The sequence below is a fragment of the Larus michahellis genome, chromosome 8, assembly GCF_964199755.1.
Source record: "Larus michahellis chromosome 8, bLarMic1.1, whole genome shotgun sequence".
Classification (NCBI taxonomy): domain Eukaryota; kingdom Metazoa; phylum Chordata; class Aves; order Charadriiformes; family Laridae; genus Larus; species Larus michahellis.
The window spans coordinates 562,576-587,867 of record NC_133903.1 but is presented as its reverse complement, the minus strand read 5'-3'; the positions used below and the strand labels follow the sequence as shown (position 1 = coordinate 587,867).

General features: G+C 41.1%; 1 protein-coding gene across 3 annotated transcripts in view; it reads right to left on the bottom strand.

Annotated features, from left to right (window-relative positions):
• Positions 1 to 513: 513 nt before the first annotated feature.
• The window catches only part of CYTH3 (cytohesin 3), a 51,908-nt gene continuing 27,129 nt past the window's right edge, over positions 514 to 25,292 (bottom strand). For 2 of the 3 annotated variants that reach the window (XM_074598507.1, XM_074598506.1), the window contains 10 exons: positions 24,850 to 24,916; positions 20,508 to 20,626; positions 16,860 to 16,940; positions 14,727 to 14,839; positions 13,120 to 13,268; positions 12,201 to 12,312; positions 5,033 to 5,109; positions 4,880 to 4,951; positions 4,581 to 4,735; positions 3,729 to 3,947 (listed from right to left, as the gene is read on the bottom strand). In XM_074598507.1, the coding sequence (XP_074454608.1) occupies positions 3,875 to 3,947; positions 4,581 to 4,735; positions 4,880 to 4,951; positions 5,033 to 5,109; positions 12,201 to 12,312; positions 13,120 to 13,268; positions 14,727 to 14,839; positions 16,860 to 16,940; positions 20,508 to 20,626; positions 24,850 to 24,916 (1,018 nt within the window). In that variant the 3' untranslated portion in view covers positions 3,729 to 3,874. Of the gene's footprint in view, positions 3,948 to 4,580; positions 4,736 to 4,879; positions 4,952 to 5,032; positions 5,110 to 12,200; positions 12,313 to 13,119; positions 13,269 to 14,726; positions 14,840 to 16,859; positions 16,941 to 20,507; positions 20,627 to 24,849; positions 24,917 to 25,292 lie in introns of all 3 variants that reach the window. The other variant, XM_074598509.1, reaches the window with a different exon arrangement.

Below are 25,292 nucleotides of genomic sequence, written 5' to 3'. Positions count from 1 at the left end.
GAGAGCCGAGGGAGGGCGGGCAGGTCCTGAGCCCTTCGGCTGGGCGCCCTGGAGAAGCCGCCGGGCAACCGCAGCAGCCTAGGCTAGTTCTAACCGGGGGGGGTCTCATTAACCTGCCTGAGGAGCAGGAGCCCTGTTCCCCCGCAAATCTGACTGAAACTCAGGGAAGGGAACTGACAAAATCCCCGCTTACTTTCGGGCGGCTCTCGAGGGAAACCACTTCGTCGTGGACTGACGCTCACAGCTGTCGCAGACATTACAGAATCGGTTTTGCAGTTGAAGGTTTTTCTCTCTGAAAATTTAAACCTGATAATTTAAATTAGCGTGCCTAAAGGTAGGGAAAAGAGGCCTTTTACTTACAAGAGCAGTTTAACACATGCTGTAAACTTGAACCTTAGGCTCTAACAAAAAAAAAAAACAAACCAAAAAAACCCCACAAACAAAAAAAACCCAAACCAAAAATATCAGCAATCGTCTCCCATGTATTCTTGGTAAATGAGGAGCTATACAATACCATAGTTTCACACTTTATTTTTGATAAAATCTCCTGATTTAAGCAACAGGTCTCAATGATAAATGAAAACATTAATATTGCAGTGGATTTACATAGAACATCACATTTTTAACAATGATTGATACAGGGTATTTGTCATGCAAATCACTTGCGTACACCAAGTAATACTTATCTCAATACATATCTGTACAGTATTTACATTTTAAATTTAAACTCTAGCTAGAAACATTTTCCAAGAAAATATAGAAATGAAACTGGTAAGCCACAAGTCAGGCTGTAGCGTTTGGTCTACAACAGACCCAGCTCTTCCAGCAAGCATATCTACATAGATATGTAATAAATCTTAAAAATATGCATTGTTTTTATATATGAAGCATTATAAATGCTGCTTGGTTTACAAAGGTTCAGTTTTGTACCAGTTCAAAACAGTTCAAAATGTGAAGTGACGTAGAGCTTATTTTGTCAGAATATTGTAAAATTTAAGTCAGTCCAGCTGAGCTTAAGCCTTCCCTCGGCTCTCCCTGGCTGACGGCGGCGGCCGAAGGGCTCTGGCGGAGCCAACGCGGCTCCCACGGGCCCCGGGGCTGGTGAGGAGCCGAGGCACCGGGCAAGTGGCCGTGCCGCAGCGGGAGCCGCTGGCCGTCCCCGGGGCCCCTCGGCCCAGCCCAGCGCCAGCAGAGACCGCGCCAGGCCACCAGCAGCTGCGCCCGGTAGCCACCCCTGGACTCGAAGCCCAGTGAGAAAGGGGAAGGATGAGAGAGATTTTTCACCCTCGGGGATAGTACCTGATTTGGCCAAAATTTTCACAAGCCACTTTGTTTTACTGGCCTCGTGGCCAGTGGAAATTTTGGGCCAGTTTCACTCCCTGTTAATACTGTTACGAAGAACATTTGAAATCAAATATTATCACACACAAGAATGCTATTCCATTAGCTTTGGTAAATTAAATAGATATATTGAGCACCACAAATAGCTGTTTAAGATGTCGCATTTTAATGCTAAGAAATAATATATTTCCTGCTAGAATATCCTCAGTTACATGTTACTCTAAATAACTATTTCTGCCGGACAGAAGAACTTCAAACTAAATACAGCAAATGAACTCTCAAGGCATTTCCTTCATGCGTATAGGCAGACATCCTCACCTGGCTAAATAAATAGATCTTCTTGAAGGTGATATTTCAGAAGAATTGATACAAAAGTGCTTCATGGCTTACTAATGCTTTTGTAACCTCGCATTTCTCCAGAAATACTTTATTTGCTGCTTTTCACCTTTCCACTCATTAGTACCACTGATTCGCGTTTGTCACTATTTGCATTACAAATCTACTTGTCCACAGCTAAAACCGACTTACGCGTTGCTTGAGAACAAAACTGGAAGTCGCAGAACAGAAGACTCAGAACAAGTGATGCTGGCAGCGCTACAGTCCCGCTGCCTCGCAAACAGGACACACAACTTGATTCATTTCTATAAAGAGTTTAAACGTGTTCCATTAAGCAAAGATGTCCCCACACTGACGCTTACTCAGGGATCCTACCTCCTGTGGCTGAGTTTTACTCACTTGGAAGTACTTGGGTTTGAACACTCATCCGAGTCGAGTGCAACTCCACGTACTCTGGGGAAATCTAAGGTGTGAACACGTTGACTTTGTTCTTTTCCTCTCGGCCTTTCTTGCAAACATGCAATAGCGCGAAGCAGTCACAGGCTGACACCCCGTGCAAAACAAGGCAAATCAGTAAGACGGGAACAATGGAACAGACTCTCCCTTGCAGCTCGAAGGAGATGTGGAACAGATCGCCTCAGTACGTCTGTGTTCTGCCAGTGCGGCACGTTCCCCGCAGCACATCCAGAGGCTTCGGGATACAAGCGGCAGAATTGCTCTGGCTGTGTCGGGTCTCCCAAGCCTTCGCTGGCGCAGCAGGCACGGCTCGGGTCCAACGCGTTTGTGAAAAATGGAGAACTAACAGAAGCAGTAGGGCCCAAAAACCCCACTTTTTGCCCCCATTGGGAAATTAGGGGCTTTACCTTAAGAGCGGTGTGTGTGCTACCGACAGAAAGGCGTTGTAGTAAAATCTGCTGTAGCAGTTTACGTGTTACTGAAAGACTGTCCGTAGCACCACAGAAAGATCTTCCACAAACTACAAAAAAGAGAGACGCGTGCTTGAGTGGGAGTTTAGCTGCGCTAGGTAATCGATATGTAAGATTTCATTTTTTAAGTAAAAATAAGGATTCTGTTCATTTTTTCAATTTCAACTGCTGAAGCACGGATCTGAAAAATCTCCTTTAAGAATGCAATAGAAATACTGAACTTGTCTGTACGTCCAAAGTTTGTACTCGAGCGCAAGAATGAATCCTGCTTCACTATGCAGGGCTGTACCTTACAGAGAGATTTCACTTCCCTGGTTTTTCCCTTTAAAAACATTAAACGCACGTGAAATTATTCGGGGGTGTTTTCACAAGCAAAGCCTCAACCCATGCAAGCCCCGTCATCTTACTCCTTTAGTAGTAACTAAGTGTTAATTAAACTACAACGTATCTAAAACATAAGAAGGATGTTACTATATAAAAAGCAGATTAATCCAGTAACTAAAGCTCGCTGCTTATTGCGAGGTATGAGCAGACAGGAATGAATTTCAGCCTACTGGCAAGTACCAAACCAGGTCTGTACGTGGCGTCACGCCTACGGACCCCAACCTTGGCTGCCGGCACCTGCATATCTCTCAGCGCACGTCGACCGAGCCCTTTGGCACAACTCGTCACTACCGCGCTACCGCTGAGCTGCGCTGCTGAGGAGAAGAAAAGCTGTTTCCATAAAGGCGGGAGAGCGACTCCTAAATGAAAGCTGCACGCAGCTCTTCGCTTCCCGCGAAACACGCAAGACTTCAAAAACGATATTGAGATTGTGGGGTTTCTGCTTACAGAAAAATTAAGCGCTGTACTCCACTTTTGGTGCTGCATTTTAGCGAGAGATGAAAGTCTTACAATCGCTCCTCCTTTTACGGGAAGTGCGTCAAACAACAGATACAGGACATTTTACTATTAGCCTCGAATACCCAAGTAAACTGGAGCTGTAACTAACGTAAGTGAAAACAAGGCTTCCATGTTTTCAGTTGAATTAAGTTCCAATATAATCATCCTCTGGGATTTGAAGCTTAGTTCAAATTATATGCCAATAACTATTTACCCTGACAGGTCTGGCCAAGTTTTTGTGCCATAGTAAAGTGTGTGTGTATATATATATATATATATATAGCATTTACAGTTATCGTCTTCATTTAGTTTGTCCAATTTGTACATTATCACTTCAACTGTACGCTCATTTACAGGTCGATGCAGGTATACAAGCTGCCCATCATGTTCTATTTCTTATTTGCAATTCTTCGTTTCCTGGTTGCCAGCATATCATAAAAGGGATCCCTGCTGATACTTGCTCTGGAAGAGAAAAAAGGAATCGGGGGTTTGGTTAACAAATATCTGGTTTTGAAACCAAAACCTGTTTTCGTTCTCTCTTCCCTGTGGATGACTCCATGCTCTTAAGAAGATAACGGATGGTTGACTTCTAAGCATTACAAATATTTCTTTAGAAAAAGATGCCATTCACCTGTGATTTGTTACGAGTTCATACCCTCATCTTGACCATTATTTATTTCTTTAAGCGTGGGTCTGCTTTACAAGCCTTCCAAGATAAAGTCAAGCTGTGAAAGTTTAAAGCTGCACTGTGAACATGCTTGAGATACATGTCACTGAAGTTAATTATTAGGGGAAGTAAGAATCTAATAAAATTAGGGCTAAAGACGATTCACGCAAGGCTTTACGTTTGCTTAGAAAAAAAAATAAAAATCCACATTTTCCTCATTTGAGTTAAGAGCGCTATTTCCTTAAGACCAGACACTAACGGGAGATTTGTGCCTCGATCCGTCAACCCCAAGTACCTTGTCACTAATCCTAGAGGATATTGCTGCATCAGAATGCTTTAAACAAGTTAGAATACTAATTCTTTTAGTACCTTACTCCAAAAAGACCTTACACTTCATTTCTGGGAGACATTTAAGACTTTAAACTCACTTGATAGATTTAATCCACTCTTCCTTTTCTTCTGGGGTGGGAGCAGATATTCTGTACACTACGTGGTTGCCTTCCACCACTCTGCCATCAGCTTCAGTTTTACACGCTTTAATTACTTGACCTTTATGACTGGGGTTGTAGAGCTCAAAGCAGTTCTGCAGGGTAGAAAGGAAGAAATAAGTTTAAAAACCAAACAAAAAAACCCCGACAGACATCTTCATTTAACACTACATCCAAATTCTATATGGTTCACTTGTCTTCATTTAAAAAAAAAAAAAAAAAAAGAGAAGATATCTTACTGGTTTTCTAGGGTCTTCAACTTCTCTTATGCTAAGATTTTCTAACGGAATAATTCCTCTAGGTTCTTTGTCCTAAAAAATTTGGAAGATATCACATTATTAACCACTTCAATATCTCGATTACAAACGAAGCTCGCTGTAGCATATACTCACCGTCGTGTATTCAAAGTAATACAGGCAATTGTCAGTCAGAATAAACCATCTCCGCTTCCATGTTTTCACTCTTCCCCCTACAACCAAACGGTATGGCTGCATTAAATGTGTGTTGCTGTCACGGCTTCAGCAATGGGTAAGAAAGTGATTTAGTTTTGCTTGTTTTTCAAAATATGGCTTAATTACTTAATCCTAAATGGATGAGGCACAGACGAGCTGAGGTTAAGGGAACACGTTGCTGTAACTCCTGTACTAGGATCGAACTCCTGAGGCAGCATTAACCTCGGCGTTGCCACCGAACAGCCACAAAAAGGGCGCGCTCTCAAGTTGGAAATGTCTCCTCTCTCGCTCAGCAGCCAGAGCGGCTCCCTCCGTCCCTGCCGCCACAGCGGTCTGCGCACCAAAGCCAGCCACAGCGCTCGGCCCTCGGGAACGCACTCGGTGCCGCTACGGCAAAGGCGGTCACCGGCAGAACCAGTAACCGGGTTCCGGCCACAGCAGCGAGCCCCTCCCCAGCCCCTCGCACGAGGGGAGGGCCCCACCAATAAGTTAAGGGCGTTTTATCACCTTCCTTTCCCCCCCACTCGTGAGCACACACGTCTAAGAGTCTATCTCTGCTTCCAGATACAGCATCAAGTGCGTAAGGTGCTTGTAGACATAATCAGCAGAACAAATACGACGTGTCATCAATAAGGAGCAGATCACATGCCAAAATGTACCATTTTTAGTCACTTCTCATCATTTAGTATTTTAAAAACAGGTTGTCTTTATGGGTTAATATATCATTGAGTACACCTGGCAGAAGAAATAGCTACTGCTTCAAAAACGCCCATTTTTCCTGCATTAGCAGTTTAGACAACAGCAACCAGAGAGCTCCTCTTCCTTACACCTGCTAATGTCACACTGTAGGGAACATTCCTTTTAGGAAAAAAACATTATTGTCTCAGCCCTTTCCGCTGGTCTTTGCAGTCGGCTACTTCAGAACATGGCCAGCGTTCCACACTGACATGATTTTTAAAACTAATTTCCAGGAAAGGCAATTGCAGATGAAGCAGTCACGTGTTGTTAATATACAGGCTTAGTTCCACCAGTTACCCGACACCAGGATTATGTCAGCACCTGTGCATCATCCATTCAGCAGTGGTTTAATCTCATTAACCCAACATTTCAAAATAGTTGCATAAAAGAGTACCATTAATACACGCAAGACCCCCATTTTAATCCAAGTCATATCACTAAAACTAAGACATGACTGTAATTTTTTAAATCTTTTTGTTCTACTTGAGATTGCTGGGTTTTTCTTTAGTACAGAAATCCAAATCGTATTAAATTAAAGGACAATTCTAGGAATACGATCGAATTTCTTGGTACCAACCAACTACGTGTTCGCACCACAGACGCTGCGTGTTGTATCCTCCTCGTGCTTCTCCCACCACCTACACGATACCCCGGCACTAGCACACTGCAGCGTTCAATGTACTCAAGAAACTTTATGTTTTCACTACACACACACGTATCTTAAGAAAAATTTAATCTGCAAGCAAGTGCGGTGAAATAAGAGAAGGCAAAACAGTGCAAGATGCAGAAGCCGTGACAGAATGAATGGTTGAGTGAACTGGAGACAGTGAGGGAAGAACTGGTGGTATTTCAGTACAACCACTGTGACAGGTCCTCAAATAAAGCATTGTGGAAACATTCAAACTGGCACGTAAGTCGCTAGAAAAATTCCCATCACCTTGAGTAAGAGCTGGTTCAAGTATCAGGACGTATTTGGGCCGAGAATGGAAAGCCAGCAAACTTCTTCCTGACTCCCCTGCGGGCGGGTGACACAACACCCGAGTCGGGACAACCGCCAGGGCAGCCCCGTGCACCACGACGCCTCTTCTCCTAGAGCCCAGCACCCACTGCCCCGACTCTAAGCCACGTCCTGCTCTCCGAGGCTAACATCATTTAACGTTTTTACAGCACAAAAACATCACCAGGCTTTTCAGCTAACAGGTACCACCAGCTAGCACCAAACGCCACGGCGCGCCCAGGTCTAGCATGACAGTTCAGCAGGAGAGAGGGTGAAAATCAGGCACAGGGTCCACTGTCACAGAGGCAGCTCAAACCGAACAAAGGCGTTTCTTGTAAATTGTGGTATCATGTCAAAACGTAATAAAAAAATAATCAGGTATTAACCGTACATTCAGAAAAAGGCCTGCTTATGACTTAAGGCAGAAACAATGGGCTTAAAACACACGCCTCCTAGAAGCGTGTAGTAGTAAATGTCAGTTGCATTTGCTGAAATTTTTTCTGACAACATCCCCTCTTTGGAAAAGCCAGATTTCTCAAGCCTGAAACCTTGTGTAATCACGCTGCGGTTTCGATGAAGCTTTTGTCATGAAACATTCCCCAGCTCCAGGACAGTATTCATGCTGAAGCCGGAACGAAGACCAAATACTTCCCATGACACCCCTTCTCCCTAAGCCCGTCAGCGGCTCTCTGGGCCCCAGCGCTCCCGCGAGTCCCTGCTCCACCACCAGTGACCCATCTCCTCCAGAGAGGCAGCAGCACGGCAGGATTTTTGGGCGGGATAAGGAACTATTCTCACACGGCTCTGTCTCCCCACCCCATGACTTGCTGCAGCTGTCATCAGCGCACAAAGGCTAATAACGCTTGAGAGAGAATCTAACGGTGCTGGTGGAGCTCGCGGGGGTCACCGGACAGCGTGCCTGCAACGTGCCTCTGCAGCGGGCAAAACCCCAGGAGCTGGCTGACAAGGCTTCGCGGCCCCAGAGCTCTGCGGGCACGAATAACGGGCAAGGAGTGGTAACAAAACAGCCTTTTCCTTGGCCGAGGTTGCTGTAGGCTCACGAAACAACAATGAAGGGTTTAGTACCATACGTCATACCTTATTCCAGCTGCCAGCCCTTTAAAGATTAAAGCTGAATTAAGTCAGAAGAGGATCAAGAAAATCAGAGTATGAAACCCTAAACACCTACAGAAATGGAGAGACACAAGTGATGTACTTCTCAAAGACCTATCTGATCAACTAAAATGCAAAGACATCTCAAACAACAAAGTAAAGAAGCATAGGATCTTGTAGGTGTAAATCTAAGGGAACTACAAGAAAAGGCCACAACAAGGCAAAATATGTACATAAAGAGGAACAGAAATCCTCTTCACCTACGTAACCCAACAGAGGATTTCCCCCCCCCGCCCCAACACTGGGCAAAGTATGAACTAGATAACAGGTAAAAGAAACCACCTATACTAAAGGGAAAAAGAACTGTCAATGACTTCGGAAACACCAATTTCAAAATTAAAAAAGGCTTTAAGGCTAAAGGCAGCAATGTATCCAAACTTAGAAAATTCTACTCAAATCTTCAGCGTGTTCACATAGTTTTAGAGGGGAAAGAGAGAGATGTGTGCATCAAGAATGCTTTTTTCTTCTCAGTTCATTTAGACACCACTAGGCATAATGGACTCGAAAACTGTGTAATTATAAGACGACTGGATCAAAGGTTGGGTTTCTTCAGAACAGAAGTCTCCCTGGGCCACAGCATCAACTGCCTCAGCCGAGCACGCGCATCGGGCACCACCAGAGCGGGCAGGCACCGGAGGGTTCCAGGTTCCCCACCAGCCCCCACTTTTCCCCCCGGATGAGGGGGGAAGCAGCGTGCTCGGGGGACGGACGTGCTGGAATAAGCGCCACTGGCCGGACAGGCCTCAATGCGAAGCCCTTGGATGGTCTCCAAGCTCCCAGTAACTGCCTGACTGGCAGAAAAAACTAACACGATTGCGCGTCTGGCTCAAATCATTTCCTCTCCAGTTTGGTGGAAGAATGTCACAGTTTCCCTCTAACTCGAAGAAAATATTATGCAAACCAAGCTATTTGCCAAGAGAAGCTGTTTTCAGCAAGAAAACGCCTCCCTGTGCGAAACGATTGCAACTTGGGCATTAGGACAGAGCGCCCAAACAACAATTTCAAAATAATTTAAAGCGGATGGCCGGAAATTTCACAGTACCAACACCACTAAAAACTATGACGCAGAAAATTTAAAAGCTCGTAACGTCTCAAGCTGCTCTAAGCGAGGATTCATTAGCACGCAGCAGCTTTCAGATTTTCACTTGCAGCACCATTTTCATTACACCATGCTTCAAACGATGTGGAACTGAACGATAACTTAGGTTTACCGAGATAAAGGTGTCGATATAAAGACACCAGCTGAGTCCAGACCGCTAAAACCAGAACTGCTGTCTGGCTGCCAGGTTTGGCACTGGGACTTACACCAAGTCATCGCGGAACAACTCAGAGCCAGCAAGCGCTCCACAAGCGTTCCGCACCCTGCCAGCTTTCTAGAAGGCAGTGCCTGGCCAGGCTGCCTTAGGACAGACGCATTTCACAGTACAAGCTTCACAACGTCCATCTCCTGCCCAGAGGACAATCAATACGGTGAGCTGGAATACTAAAAAGAGGGGCAACAAGTAGGTAAGTGGGAAGAGTGGACTACAAGAAATACCAAATACAAAACATTGTCTTGATATACCCAGGGTTTGCGAGTTGTCTTAGTCATATTTATAGCTTTATATAAAACTTTGTATTCATAGAATGGTTCCGACTTTTAAGTACTATCACAACTGAACTCTTAAACTCTCACGCAGGAATAGAGTTTCCTTAGCGTTTCAATAATACTGAAACTTTTAACATCAGCAGCTTCCAGAACTGAAGGAAACCCTACCCATCTCACAAGAGTTTCCCAACAGAAAGGGCTCTAAAAATGCAGACAATGTGGACCAAGACAGCACTGTCAACATACAGCTTCAGCCTCCTAGCAAATAGGAAACTCAAGGGAGAGGAAAGAGAGAAAGAACAAAAAGAAAAGATAAAATATTGCGGGGTGTATTTCTGGGCAATGCATCCGAACTAGCAAAACGTGTTTGTCTGTACCAGTCTGTGTCTGCGGAAAAACACAGTCTTTCATGGAAGCTTCACCCTTTTACTGGCTGATTCACCAGAGGCTTCTGGACATGTTTCATTTCTTTATTCAAATAACCCTCGTGCCATGGGAGTGCTACATGCAACACCCTTCCGCCCCACACACGCTTTTGCTATTGGGCTCTCTGTGCACTGTCTCTCACCTGCATCGTACGTAACAGACACTTGGTTTTATCGACCTGTGCCAGAGCCACAGACGCATTGTGCAGAGGTACCTGGCAGCTCTCGCTGACTTTGAGTCACCATATTTTCTTCAATTTCTTTGCTCCCCTATTTTTTTACTAGATCTCTTATATGCCTTTTACTGACAGTGGCTTGCAGAAGGGATGCTGTCACTCCTCTACACACACTCAGGCTCTTGCTTGCACTCTCAGTATGTGTGTAAGTATACGAGAGCACACGGGACACAGGAGAGACATACGCACAGCTTATCCCCAACCTCTCCTCCAGAAAGCACATTTTATCTTCATCTTGAAAGCCTTTTCTGTTGAGATAGCTATCGCCTCACGCTACAAAATGGAGAAAAGCTGCGAAGTCATCTTTGAAATGGAGTCAGAGGAGCCAATGTGCGTCAAAAAGCAATTTTTGCAGTTAGAAAGACACAGAGCTCTACAGCATCTGCAGCACGGGTCAAAATAAGACACTGGAGAGTATGTGAATTAATTCCAAATGCTTCCTTTTCACATCCATTTCCTCCCAGCACTAGCACGGCCACCGATTTCCACGTGCGATCAGTAGATGGGCCCAAGGCTCTAACCAGGCTCTGCTTTCACCATACTCACCCCCACGTGCACCCCAGCATGCTTCCCTTCTCACACTTTGGTCACCATTCGCAAGTGCAAAGGCCCTTCGACTCTAACAAGCAGTTACACACTGAAGTGGCCACCAACTGGATCTACTGGAGTGTGTACTGGTGTTTTATATGAGAGGTTTATTTATTTCATTAAAAAAAGAAGTTAAAATAGAATTTCAGTCTCCTTTACATAGGAAAAAAAATAATCCCTAGGCCCAAGTGAAAAAAGTGAATCCCCATCAACTTTAAAGAGTCTGTAAACGAGGCCATCTTGCAGAGCCAGGAGACTGCAAAGTTTCTGCAACCCTAAATTTGGTGCTCATTTAAGATCCTGTTAAGCTAAATATGTTATTTTTAAAGGAAAATAAGCAGAAAAAAGAACAGCTTTTATAAACGCATAGTTAAAATGTAACCAATCTTTCAATAATCTAATATAATTGATGTACAAGTAACATAATCACTCTGGAGCTTCATTACAAGACTAAAGACATGCTGTCTCCTCTCAGTAGAAATTATTCTTCCCATGTTATGTTCTTCAGTGAACAAGAAAAGTATGCCGAATAGTCATCTTTATTTTTCTGCTTTAGATGTAAACACTTTCTCCTTTTGCAGAACACTCGCATGTGAGCTAGACACTGACATGCCGGTCTTTCAAAGTAGCACTGATGATATTGTTAGTGACGCTGAGTGTAAAAACAAAATGCTGCAATAAATTTGATTTGAAAAAAAAAGAAAAGAAAAGAAAAAAATATCAGGAGGAAGGAGGGAGAAAATAAAAAGAATGAGCAACTGAAAAGGAGGGGACTGGAAAGCAATCAGATACGTACCTCCTAACGCAGAATAAGCAGAGACAGCCAGTCACAGAACAGAAAGGTGATAGGTCATAGGCCATAAGGAAAACAAGAAGGCACATTTAAACCACTCATTAAAAAATCATAGCCAAAACCAAACCAAGAGAAACTCACAAATAATATGGAAAAATAAAGACATACAAAAATAACTATTTGAAGAGACATCCTTTTTTTGTACACAGAAAACTCCATTGAAATATCACAGAGTTTTCTGAAACGACCTTATGGAGACTTAGTTGTTATTTATCAGCCAGAGCAAATGGTGAATACCATACGGCGTTTCCTTTTTGTCGCTGAGTTTTTATTTCTCATAGATCAGAAATAAAACTCCAAAGTTTGAAACAAGATTGCTAAATTGGACACATAAAATGAGAAGTAACAACCTTCACATGTAAAGGAGTTACTTATTTTGGTTCATACATTTTCAAATACGAAGTACAACGTTAATCCTATTACCTTCCCAAGGAAGCGGACAGGCACAGAGGCAGCAAACACGCCAACAACGAACAAACACGTAGCAGCAGAACTGCCCTTATAACTAACCTAATTTCAGCAGCCAACCTTCTCTATCTGGATTAAAAAACGTATGCGTTAGATCATTTCCATCATCCTCTGGAATTTTAAACGGCTCATTCTTAATACTTTCATATAAATTCTAGAAGAATAAAAAAAAAGGAAAAAGACCTCATTAATAAATGTCTAACAGAAAACGCAACCAGGACATCTTATTGCTTCTCAGACTATTTGTATAAAAGGCATAGGAAATACTGTCCATAACATTCTGGACCATCCCATCTCAATTGTTATTTACTACTTGGATTAAGTTTCATTTTAAGCTACTTCATCTACAAACAAGTGTCTCTTTTTACAGAGTTTATAAGCACTCCTAACAAAGACATTTTTTCTTTAACTTCAGGATTCAGTATTTCAAAGGTTTGAGCTTCAGGTTTCATTTGGTACAAGTTTTGCCAAATGAACCTGGGTTTTCAGAAAACAGTTTAGGCCATCGCACTGTCTTAGAGAAATAAGTATTTTTACTGGTATCTGAAGGGAGAGGAGGAGGCTCCACAAGACACATGGAAAGAAATGAGAGGCAATAAAGAAACAATGGTTTTTACTATTTTTTCTGGCTTTCTCTGGCTTATGCAGAAATACTACTTTTTTTTCTTTTTTCATAAAAAGCCGATTCCACAAGAATTTTGCCATCAGCAAACTACAGAGAGGAATACAGAGTATCTTCTCTGGAACCTTCTCTCCTCAACAACAGATTGAAGATAGGGAGAACTACCTCAAAGCAGCTGTGAATATCAGAAACTGCTTCTTTCAGCTACTCGGGTGGTTATCCATGCTAGAAAATGTTCTTACTTTCCCGTGACAAATTTGCCTGAGAACTGTTGCATGTGCTTCTAAGTTTCCTATTAAAACCACAAAGCAATGCCTTGTCTTACCCAGTCTAACTTACCCGTAGCAATTCTTCTGGAAGGTCTCCGCCTTCGTTAATTCCACGATTCATAGAAATAAACCTCTCTACTGTTGGTTTATCTCTTACATTGTGGTTGTGCAGACTGGTATTTAACATAATGATCGCAAATGAAAGCACATAGCATGTATCTGAAATAAGATTTGAAAAACGATTTACCTTTCTCTGTGTTGTGACGCAAACCTGTAAAATGATTATACAGCTCATTCTGACTGATAAAATAAACAGGTAGTCAAAAAATCCTAAACACTATACAGAAGAGCAAAATCTCAAATCTTTCTTTAAACTGTTGGAATAAGCCTAAAAAAAAAAAAAGATATGTAACAATTCAAATTAAAAGTCAGTATGAGAAAGACTGTACAAGAGAATCCAAATTATCTCTTTTTTTAAAAAACTCTTTGAAATCATTGCTATCACACTAAAGTAACACTTTACTTGAAACACTGAAACGCTGTTGGGCAAAATGTTCTCTGCACACAGATTTTTACCTAGATCATATTGGTAGATCTTATAAGAGACTTGGTCCTACTCAAAGTCCTTCCACGGATTTCTCCAAAGAGAAAAGACAGTCTCTTCAAAATAACACTTGAACTGCATTTAAACAGACTGAAAATGACATTGACTCCATTTCTTGGCATACACGAGGTGGCTAGCACCACTGAATAATATCAAAAGATGACAAAGAAGATCTTATCATGCCTCTTGACGTGGTTATGATTATAGTAAATTCTCCCAGAATTCAAGTACAAGATCCTGCGTAAGAAAAAGCAGGATGGAAACCTCTCTGCTAAATAGAGGAAAAACGTGTTTGCATTTTCAGCATTTTGTTTTCAATAAGTATTTTCCTCTCTAGCTGTTGCAGACCTGCTTCACATTAACCTTTTCCTAGCCTATTTATTCCTCAAACTAAGTGCCGAAAAGCAAGCTGTGCGTGTACGTAACTAAATAGACCAACAATGCCAGAATGCTCGGGCGTTCTGTACAGTGTCACAAAGTTTTGCTAGCTTTTATGACTTGAGTAATTCTAAACCAAGTAATTCAATGGAAAACTGAAGTGCAGTTCTAACAGAGATAAAATATTGTGGAGCAGACAACTAATGAGAAAGGATACAGTCCTCATAACAAAAATGGATGACTTTCTAGATGATATACTACAGCCACGTACAGGTGGCCTTGATACGGAGATAACGAGGTCTAAAGTCCTTACCACTGACAGACAAGACTGCCCAGCCTGTAGGTCTCTTCTGCCTTTAAGCCCCTGAGAATCTTACTTTTCCAGTTCCTAGCCAAAATCTTTGGTGACATTTCTAAAGTGTTTTTTAAACTTTAATTGGGTTTTTTATATATATATATATATATATATATATATATATAATATAAATACTATATTTTTTTAATATATATATATATAAATGCTGAAGTTTTCTAAATGGAAATGCATTCAGACCATAAGCTTGCACCTCCTGGAAGCACAGGATTAGACAGTTGCATTTCCTCACTTCTCAGAAATGTCTCATGATCCAAAAAAAAGAAATTAAAATAATAAATATGCACACATTTAAGAACTCCTATTGTTTCCTGTGACTAACCTGTAGACTGGAAGACTCCGGGGTTACAAAGGCAATAACGTGAAGCAAAAGCTTCCATCATACGATCAATTTTTTGAGCCTCTCCTGGGAGTCTGAAGCTCCACAGAAACTGCCTAGAGAAGGGAAGAGTAGCTGTTAGTCTTATTCCACTATTTATGTATTAAGCATATATTACTAACAATCAGAAGCAAAATCAAAAAAACCCTGCAATGTCTATATAAAATATCCTAGAAATATGTTCTCAATCTCTCAACACACAAGTCAGGAGCTATTATAAAAGCAACATGCACAGATGGCTAGCCCAGTAATTCAGCCAGCAACACTGCATGCTATCAGGCAAGATAATATGGCAGTTCATATTCTGAGACTCTCTCTTTTTTCCAGACTAGTAAACAGTTTTCTGTATGCATCCCATTTTTGCCATGAGAATGCCACGGGGAAACAATCAGTTCATTCCTCCCTGGGTTTTCTGGCTACTAAAAGCAATAAACACTCAGCTAGACTTTACTTACGATGTAAAAAGACACATTACATAAAATACTTCTGGTAGGGGAGAGAAGCAAGGAATAGAAAAACACTTAGCATCTTGAACTCCTCAAGCATTTAAAAATAGCATCAACAACAAGAAAAACCCCAGTGCTTAGAGAGGTGCTGCCTGTCTAGTGTAAGTTCACCCTACAAGAATCAGACCCAGACCTTAAAAATAAAGACGCACGATATCACCTCAGTAATTTTGCAATATATGCAGGAGATCTGTGCTCCTCTTTAGCAGCATGAGCTGAAATAGAGTTTTTACATTCGTAACTCACTATTTCTATATACAGGTACGCTGGAATGCATACAGGACAGAAGTCTTCACAAATTACTTTTGGCACACTGTGGCGCTAAAAAGCTCCAATGAATTTAATCGCTTATTCTTTTCTTGTTTAGAGAAAGAATTATCTAAACCAGCAAAGTTACATGCTCTGCCATGCAAAACAAGTTCTCGATATTCCCTGTACGCTGGGTGCCAATATAAAACCATTTACTCCTGTCTTCATCAGTTTTCATTTTAGGACATTATATTAAAGTGTCGCAGGCCATCTTTAGTTTGTCAGCTCTACATACTGTCTTTTACTCACCTCGTGCGAGGTTCCAACCCAGATCACGAATTTTGTAAGCTACCAAAATACAAACATTTAATAGTAGCAGCTGCTAAAAAAGAGTAAAGTCAAACCTAGCGTTAATAGGGCAAGAGACAGGAATATGAAGCCTCCCAGACGAGCCTCAGCAGCCAGAGAAAAGGCTTCCTTAGCGCAAGCCTCAGGCAGCTCAAGTTACGGTCACCACACCACTCAACCACAGCAAAGCTGTTCTGACTCCACATCACAAGGCACCGCACCAGGGACAAAGATCACACGGACATTTCAATTTATCTGAGGTCAGGAGGGAGTCACCTGTGGCAACGAAACTGGCAGAAGAGTCTAAATCAACTCAATTTGCTAAATCTATTACGGATTTCCACCAAGACAAGAAGGGACTTCACAAGGTCACTGTATGCTGGCATCCCAGAGAAATCAAGTAAACTGCGAGCTCAGCAAAAGAAAAAAGTACGCTATGATATTACACTTTCTTTCACTTGAAAAGTGGGAAACTCTGAGGAAAGAAGGAGGAAATTACTTGATTCAAAGTTTGTAATTGAACATAATCACTGATTATGGTCAGCGGGATTCCCCCCCTCCCCGTCCAGAGGAACAAGTTGAGGTGGTAGGAAAGGAAAAAGAAGACGGCAGTGAAGAAAATGAGTTATTTGCCTGTGTTAGGGGCTTGCTTGTTTTTTACCTATCTCTCTGCTAAGATACAAAACAGATCTTCAAATGTCCACACGTGGCGGGCACACCAAAGAGTTACAGCTACGTTTTAGTTGTTTGTACTTGTCTGAAATAATTAAAAGTTTTCACTTTCAAAGGCAGCACACACACAAGCAAGTGGAAGGGTTAAGACAGAGCTGTCTCTGCCAACTTGCACAGTAACGCGTATAATCGTGCTGAGCCGTAGATCAGCTTTCTGACACATAAATCAACACAGTGACTCATGTGAACGTGCAACTCCATAAAGGAAGCTCAGGTCAAAAAAAAGAAAGAATTTACTCACCTTAAGGCTTGTACAAGATTGAGATCAGCGAACTCATGGAGTTCAACAAAAGCCTGAAGAACTTTAATATTAAATTCATCTCTATGAAAGACAAAAACGAAAATAGAAAATTACAATTCTGAACTTTAAAGACTTGTTAGTTATCTCTATTTGCTTCCAAGAATAAAGCAAGGAAATAAACAGTCATACTGATCAAATCAAGTAATCAGAAATAGTTCACACGTTTATTTGAGAGGTATTTTAATACCGAATACTAGTAATTTGCCCTTTTTTGCCGGTAGGTTAGCAAGAGCCAGTACACTTGAACTGATTTTAGCACTGCTTATACAAATGACCTGAAAATGGCCAGGCCTTCTTTGCTTCACATTTACTGTTACCACACCTGCCTTGATATGGGATGGTACCTGACAAATCTATCCAGTTAAAAGCCTTTTGCAGAAATAGTGTCATGACCTCTTAAAAAAATGGTTAATATAGGATTAATTTCTTTAGCCACACAACACATGAAAGCCAAACTATCCCATGTGTGAGACCGATGGAGGGGCTCCGGGGGCACCGGGCATCCAGCCAGGGCCAGGCCACCCAGCTGAGGAACACCAAACTGTTCGGATGCAGACAGAATTTAGTCTACACCGTCACTGCGCTCACACGCCAGAAGCATGAAAGGTTTATAATGCGCAGGGTGTGCTCTAAATACATCACCGAGACAGAATGTTGCACATCAGCCTCCACCGGAAAACAGAAAGGTGTGCACCCAGCAGGAAGGATCCGCTGCGCTGCTGACTAACCGCGCGGTCAGACTAACCGCCGACACCCACCAGCAAGGCCGTAAAACGAACTGCTCGTTCATCAGGATGTCCCCACATTGTTTACAGAAAAACACACCAGCTCTGTCAGGCAAAACAAAGCAATTCTCACAAAATTTAGTAAAGCATAACTCAACTGCGTGACTACTTGTCAGGGCAGTGAAATAAAGTGGCGTAAGAGTGTAATAAAAGAGAGCGCTCAATAGGGTACTTTGTTACTCTAAGCCCAATATTGATTTTGCTTCTATGTACATAAAGCAGCAGTGATTCAGAACAAATATTAGCCTTATAGCTAATTTTTGCTCTTCTAGGTTTTAATATAGGCTGGATTAATAGCGATACTTGTGCTGAGTACAGCTCCAGAGACACAAGCCAAATATCATGAAAGGTCTAGGAAGCCACTTAAAAAAAAAAAATAAAGTAAGTGAAGTCTTACTCACATATAAAGAAATCTTAAATCTTTTCCAGAATGTAATTAATCCCTTATTTATTGTACGTTTTTAGGTATCATCTCGTTCCATTTTACCATTCACTTTTTTTCAGTTTGCTGAGTGCTTTAACACTTACAAAAGTCAATAATTTAAAATATATCTCTTTATGGCAGAATGTTCTTTCATTCTGCCCGCTATCCCAGTCTTGTCTTCAGCTCTATGTAGGTTGAATGCAGAAGTAATTCATGATGGGCCCCTGAGCGGGAGTGGCAAAGTAAAAGAGAATGTCCTGAGACTGCTGATGCCTTGACAAAAGACAGCACACAGCTCAATAAAAACTCGTCTATAACGTGCACTGCCATTTGCACAGCACAAATCACTCAGTAGCCTGTTCCTGAGGTAATCACAAAAGCAAAACTAGCAGCTTAAGACCACCTCAATTGTCACATTTTATTTTATCCCAGGGTTTTCATTTTACCCCGGGGACCTAAAAGCCTAATACATTGTTTTCAGATGAAGATGAATAAAAATTATCAGAATTCCAGGAAATTAATGTTGCAGTTCAAGGAGTATGATGAACCAATTCCCCGTTCCAGACCCGACTACCTTGAAACGTCCATACACATTCCTGAAAATCAGATTGTCATCTCTTTACCTCCACCCCTCCTTACTAATGCATGTAAGTGGGAAAAAAAAAAAAAGACAGACAGAAATACCATTTGCCTTCCCATTACCATATTAATTACACCATTCACAGAAATGAAGAAATATGCAAAAAAACCACCCCACAATTAAAGTAGACTGATTGGATACATTAAATAAAAGTTCCTTTTAAAGCAAAAAATAATTTTAAATCTCGTTTTTACTTCAACTGCTCCTTAAAACGGATAGGTTGCTTTTGCATTTTGGCAATAGGAGCAGTATGTTAATTTTTTTTAACTTCTCCTAAGATTTTACTATCCGGTTGATAGATTTATACAAAAGTCCCTGATCAAATTTGCTGTTGAGTATAACCACTACTTGTCTGTGTTTAAGTCTTGAAAAATTCAGAAGATCTAACCGAATTGCGTATTTATCTGTATGCATACTCAGTACTAAGAAGGGCTGCCCTCTATTTTCAGCTTAGACCCCAGTGCTGCCCAGCAGTATCCTGCCAGGGATGCAAAAGAACGAGCAGTTCTTTAGCTTTAAATGTGAACCCAAAAATAGCCACACGAATATTACTGATGACTCCAGTGGGCCTGCACATATTGGTAAGACCTTTTTGCACGAGTGCAGGGGTTCTGGGAACAGGGCTAGAAAAACTGGAAGTATTTCAGAAGACAATATCAAGGTACAACACAGCTCTCAAAAATGAACACAGACTCCTTTATACAAGCTTTGTTACAGTTTCGCAATTATGGACATTAATATATAAGTGATTTTATAATACTGATTGCCCAAATATTCAAGACAAACAACATAATGCTGTTGTATAAAAAAAATATGTTGAAATGTCTACATAAACTGTACAGCAACTTCCTAGCAAAGACCTATTTTCAAAATAGACATATTACAGTGAAAACTTTCATTAACCCTATTGATGTCAGGAGGAAATTGCTGAGCACAAACTAAGCTGCTGATGCTGTAAACAGATTATGGGATCTGCCGGAACATATCGCTACAGGAGTATATCCTAAATGAGTCAACTTTTAAACCTCCGTAACCGGCATCTGGACCAGCACGTGTGCGGGCACGTAGAGACACATACTTCAACCCGCTCTTCGCTTCTGCCTCGTTCTGCTGCCTTTTTCAAAATCAATTCCTAGGTTGCACAGCAATGGAATTGATTTGCATTTCAATTGTGTTTTGCAATAGTATGCATAAATAAGTGTGTTGCATGTTTATTGTACGAGGATCAATAAAGATACGGTGTGGCCGCCCTTACTAATAGTAAGTCTGTGTGCAGGGAAGAAGACAACACTAAAACCTGCTTACAACTATTGTCCCAGGAACTACCCATTTTAATAAGCAATTTCTTTACTATCCAGTTATTAGTGACTGTAAATCACTCCTGGTCCGGGCACAGTATCAAGAGTTACCGGAACTGATGCAATACAACTCTCAGGCATTCCAAAATCTTATGGTATTAAATTCTGCACTACGGCCAAATGTAAGGGCATTTTCTCAAAATAGTACATTACAACGAAATAAGTATCGTTCCACAATATACCCATTTAAAAAGAACAACAAGCTAACAGAAAAAAAACCTTATCACAATACCGCAGTAGTTTTACTTCCTGCTGTAGCGTCTACAGATGTCAGCGGCAAAGCAGCGCTCTCGTGCAGCCTGTGAAGGGGAAGGGAACTACCAAACCCCCAAGTGGGCTTTGTAAACTCAAGAAAACAAAGTTTCAGTACTTTTATTTTACCTTTCACCGAGGTAATCTCCAATTACCGTTTTATTTAATCCTTCTCCTTTATAAAGGAACTGTGCAATGTCTTCTGCAGTGTTCTGCAGGAGGTCATTTTCTATCAGAAACTGTATTCCCTAGGAAAAACAATTCCAGAGGAAAAGGAATGTTATGTTTTCTTCCACAAGCATTTATGTAAATACTGGTCATAACATCTGATATTAATATACTGACAGAGAGAAATCAAAAATTACATTAGCCTACAGACCTATTTTTTTTTCAATAAAATGGTAAACAAATGTTTTTCAGTTAGATAAGCAATATTTAGTACCAGTTTGAAGATTAAGATGAGAACATATTTTTAAGGCTAGAAGTACTAAGTGGCAATTTGAATCCCTCAACAACAGAAATATCAAATATTAATTGAATAATGATTCCACGTTGCTCTTTGGAGTTAATGTGAGAGTTGGCCTGTTCCCAATATTGCATAATTGTCTGCAGAGACATAATCTGTAAAATCATATAATGAAGAGTTACATAGGAATAACTTAATTACCACCACGACACAAAATAACGCATCTGTTATATCTACAAACTGCAACCCAACACATCAAGCCATGACTTGCAGCAGAAGTCGCGGATGAAGCTACTGAAGCCTGTTCACAGGAGGCTGCGCCGACACCGGGGTTATCGGCGACTTCTGGCCGTGCTGGCACTGAACTATTCACAGAGCCGTAAACGGGACTATTCACAGAGGACTGTCCACGAGCCAGCCACGCTTCTACCACGGCGCTTCCATCAAAGCCAGCAGAGTCTTACCCCCTCCCTCAGCGGGCGCTCGGGCAAGCCCTGGGCTGCTCCGTCTGCAGAAATTACTGGCCCTACAGCTGGCCCACCCCGGGGATGCCCAGAGAGCTCCCTGCGAGCTGGTGAAGAGAGGAGACTACGAGTTACAGAAGGAATACGCAGAGGGTGGCGGGGACATCCCTCCAGCACTCAGCAGGCCATGGAGAGCGTGCTCCTTTCCCCCCACAGTCCCCAACAAGGGCGCTGCTGCTCCTGCTGGTTCCGCAGAGCTGTTAGCAGCACGCCAGCGAAACGCAGCAACGGCAGCCCTACGGAACCTTTGCGCCCTGGATTCCAAACATGCGCAGAAGAGCTTAATAAATTATTCCAAATATTTATTTCCTGATAGAATAGTTCATAATTTCAGAAATAGTAGAAGTTTTTCAATTTTTGCAAATAGAATATAGTCCTTTTTTATTTCATTACACCTGGGGAAAATTCCATTATTTTTTGACATAGCACAGGAGGCCCTGCAGTAACATTCAAAAAAGTAATTATCCTTCCGTTTGGTTGATTCTGGGTTTTTATAATGAAATTATTACCTGCCTGACAAAAAAAAGTCAAATTTATGACCTAATTTAAGAAATAAAATGAACTGTGATGTTATAAGGCTTGAAGCTCTTTTTTCTTAAAAAAAAAAAAAGTCTGGAATGCAATTCTCTCAAAACAATTTTATCATCATTTGAAAACTTAATTTCAATGACAGGCTGGTATTCTGACTCTGACAACTTAATATTTTTGTAAGTCATTTCAGAACACAGATGATTTCATTGCAAAGAATATATATCCATTTTACCTTGAAGGAGACATAGCTCAGCTTTCCTCAGCAACGATCCCTTCAAAGCTTATTTGGTAACTATTTGTACAAGAAATTAATCTGACTATGAAACACGATGTTTTTTCCCCACACCAAGTTACTCAAAAAGCTTTCTCAGCTCTGTCAACCAACAGAGAACCTTCCCCCAGCAAACATCAGGAACAGCAGTTGCAGATTCCCTTGTTCAACCCCTGGACCGCATTATTCACGCTCAGTGTAAACAGACTGTCCAGAACAGGTTATAAGAAGTTGTACAAGTTACTGAAAAGAATAATGGACATGACTAGAAGCACAGAAAACAAATTTCTATGTGTAGAAGCAGATACTTTAACATACTACAAAAATCAATTTAATTTTCCTTTCTCTGGATTTTTTTCCCCTGTTTTTTTCTTTTTTATTCTTAAGATGTTAAAGGACCAGAAGTCAAATAGACAGGAAAAGGAATTTGTCTGGGACAACAACTCCAGCGTCTGGAATAAATGGTAAAATAGGTCAGCCAAATCCCCATCAACTCCTACGCTATCTTGTGTCTTGATGCAAATCTTCTTTCTGCAGACTGCGGAGACTGGAGACAGCTGTACTCGTCTGACCTCCCCACACAAAATTCATGGCCAGAGAAATATTCAATATTGACTACAAATATTGCATAGATTTTATTTTTTTTTAAGTCAGTGCAATGAAATCTGCTTTTAATTTCAGAGCTTGTACAGTAACTTAATTACAAATTTTGCAGTTACTTTAACCCTGCCTCTGTCAGAGAGAATTCATTCTCTGGGCCCGACGCAGGCAGAACTGACTTCCAGAGCTGCAGCTCAAGCCGCGTGTCCCTGCACGGGGATTCTTGAAGCCATTTACAAACTTTACCCTTACAGCCCTTCCCACACCAGCTACCAGATCCAGACAGCGAGGTACGCGCTATTTATCGCACCACATAACTGCACAAAACAGATATTCTGAATGGGGGTTTTCTGGGTGGGGGCAGGGAGATTGCTCTACAGATAGGTGGGTTACACGCGAGAAAATGTCAAGGACTTCAAACAAAAATGGTAAAAGAAAATTACCTCACTGTTTTCCTGCTAATATGAAAACATCAGAACTCTGTTATGTGGCTTTAAAGAATACTTGGGGGATTCAGCGCATGTATTCTTACCCCAGTTCTTTCTCATTCCTAACCCGGAGGCCACCTTCCCTCCCACTTGTGAACGAAAAGCATCCTTTTTGCAATGACCCCAAGTTAACTCTCACAAGATCAGAAGGACATATATTTTAGCTGCCTGTAATTCAAAGTAGCAGCTGCGAACAACAAGCTGGTCTAGCTTCAGAGCTGCCAGCTGCTGCAGGCCACCACCAACTCATTATTAAGAAATTAGTACTGTAAGTCTGTTTGCCACGTTTAAATTATGGTGCACTAGCAATGCGGCCACAGCAGCTATTTATAGAAATAATTTCATCCAACAAGAACAGTAACAAAAAATAGTTAATATTGGAATGAAAGCATCTGACATCACTCTGTGACTTTGCCACAGACTTCTAGGATAGAGCGCTGGAGGACAACAGCAAACTGTAAGGATATTGGGGGTATTCTGCCCTCAACAGAACCCAAGTCAGAGAGTCACCAAAATGGAAATTAAAAATAGAAGACATGGTCAGTAACTCAAAAATGTTTTGTCTCTCAAAGTACTTGAGTGTTTCTGGTAAACTGAAAACAGCCTGAAGAACAGCAGCCGTCACTGAACTTGGAATATTACAGAAGAGCCAGCAAAACGTAACTAAATTCAATACAAGAAAATAAACATGTCAACAACTAACACAGAAAAACAAATGCTAAGCAATTTCTAAAAAGACCTTAAAGAGGACTCTTCACAAATTCAAAATGAAATCCCAAGAACAAACAATAGAAGGCAGTAAAACAAAGCAAGAAGGATGTAAAATGAAAAGTAAAGGCTAAATGTCAAATATGCCAAAGCAGCTTTTTTAAATATACCAGGGGAGGTCTGTAAGAGCACGTGCAGGTCCCTGAATTTTCCAGAAAGTTACCAATTATTTAAGAAAAGCAGAGGCGCCACAGAGAAATGAACTACTTCTTGGCTAAATGCATGGGAGACTTCTTTAATGGGTAACCAAGCTTCTACCTGCAGGGGTTTGTGCAAGTCATATAGGTACACGTATACATCTATACAAACAGACAAATGTTCATACACGCCTTTTTCACAAACAGAAATTATATATGCAAATCTAAAAGTCTACATGGGAACAAATTAAAAAACAACATGTTAAAGGTATTTTCAAAGAGACAAAGATAGGAGGGCATAAAAAAATGGCCTCACTAATAACCAAACATTAAAATATTTTTAGAATTACATTTGGCATATCAACATAGAACACCTCTATCAGGTATAAATCATCTTTCTGCAAGCCAGCTCAATCAATACCTGGCATATTTGACTGTTGATAAATAACCTCCATTATCAAAAAAGGTTTGCTTAAGCGAAAAAAGCACACATGACTGTCAAACGACTAGATGACTGCTTCTAATTTAACCCTCTGCTCAGTGTGCTACAGGATGTACGAATAAGGCCTGTGAACTTATAGTAACAGAAATGTTTTCTTAAGAAAACACGACTGTATTTGTCATAGAGCATATTACAAGCAGGAACTTGATTCCTGACAAGTGGGGAAAAAAATAAAATTCTCTACCTTCTTAGGGTCCATGTTGAATTTCTTCCTTCCCATGGCTATTTGCTTATTTCTTTGTGTAGTTTTGCTACACATGGAGAAAAAGAAACAACAACAATCACTTACCAGTTGCTCTTTTACAAAAACAACAATCTTCTGCATGAGTCTCTTTTAATTTATATATTGGTTACTTTGTATTTTCTATTACAAAAACAAGACATTCATTTTACAAGGGGGAAATTACATTACTATTTTCAATTCTTTCAAGTGATTGCAGTCTCGGAGAACTATACCATTACCAATTGGACAGTCTAAAATATTACTTTCTATCCAACATACTCTCCATCCAAATGAATGACGCACCTGAACAGCATGAAGTCAGGCTTTACAGACTTTATAACAGACTGAATAAAGGTGATACAATATTTGTTTAGCGTGATAAAGCTATTTTCATTTGCTATTCC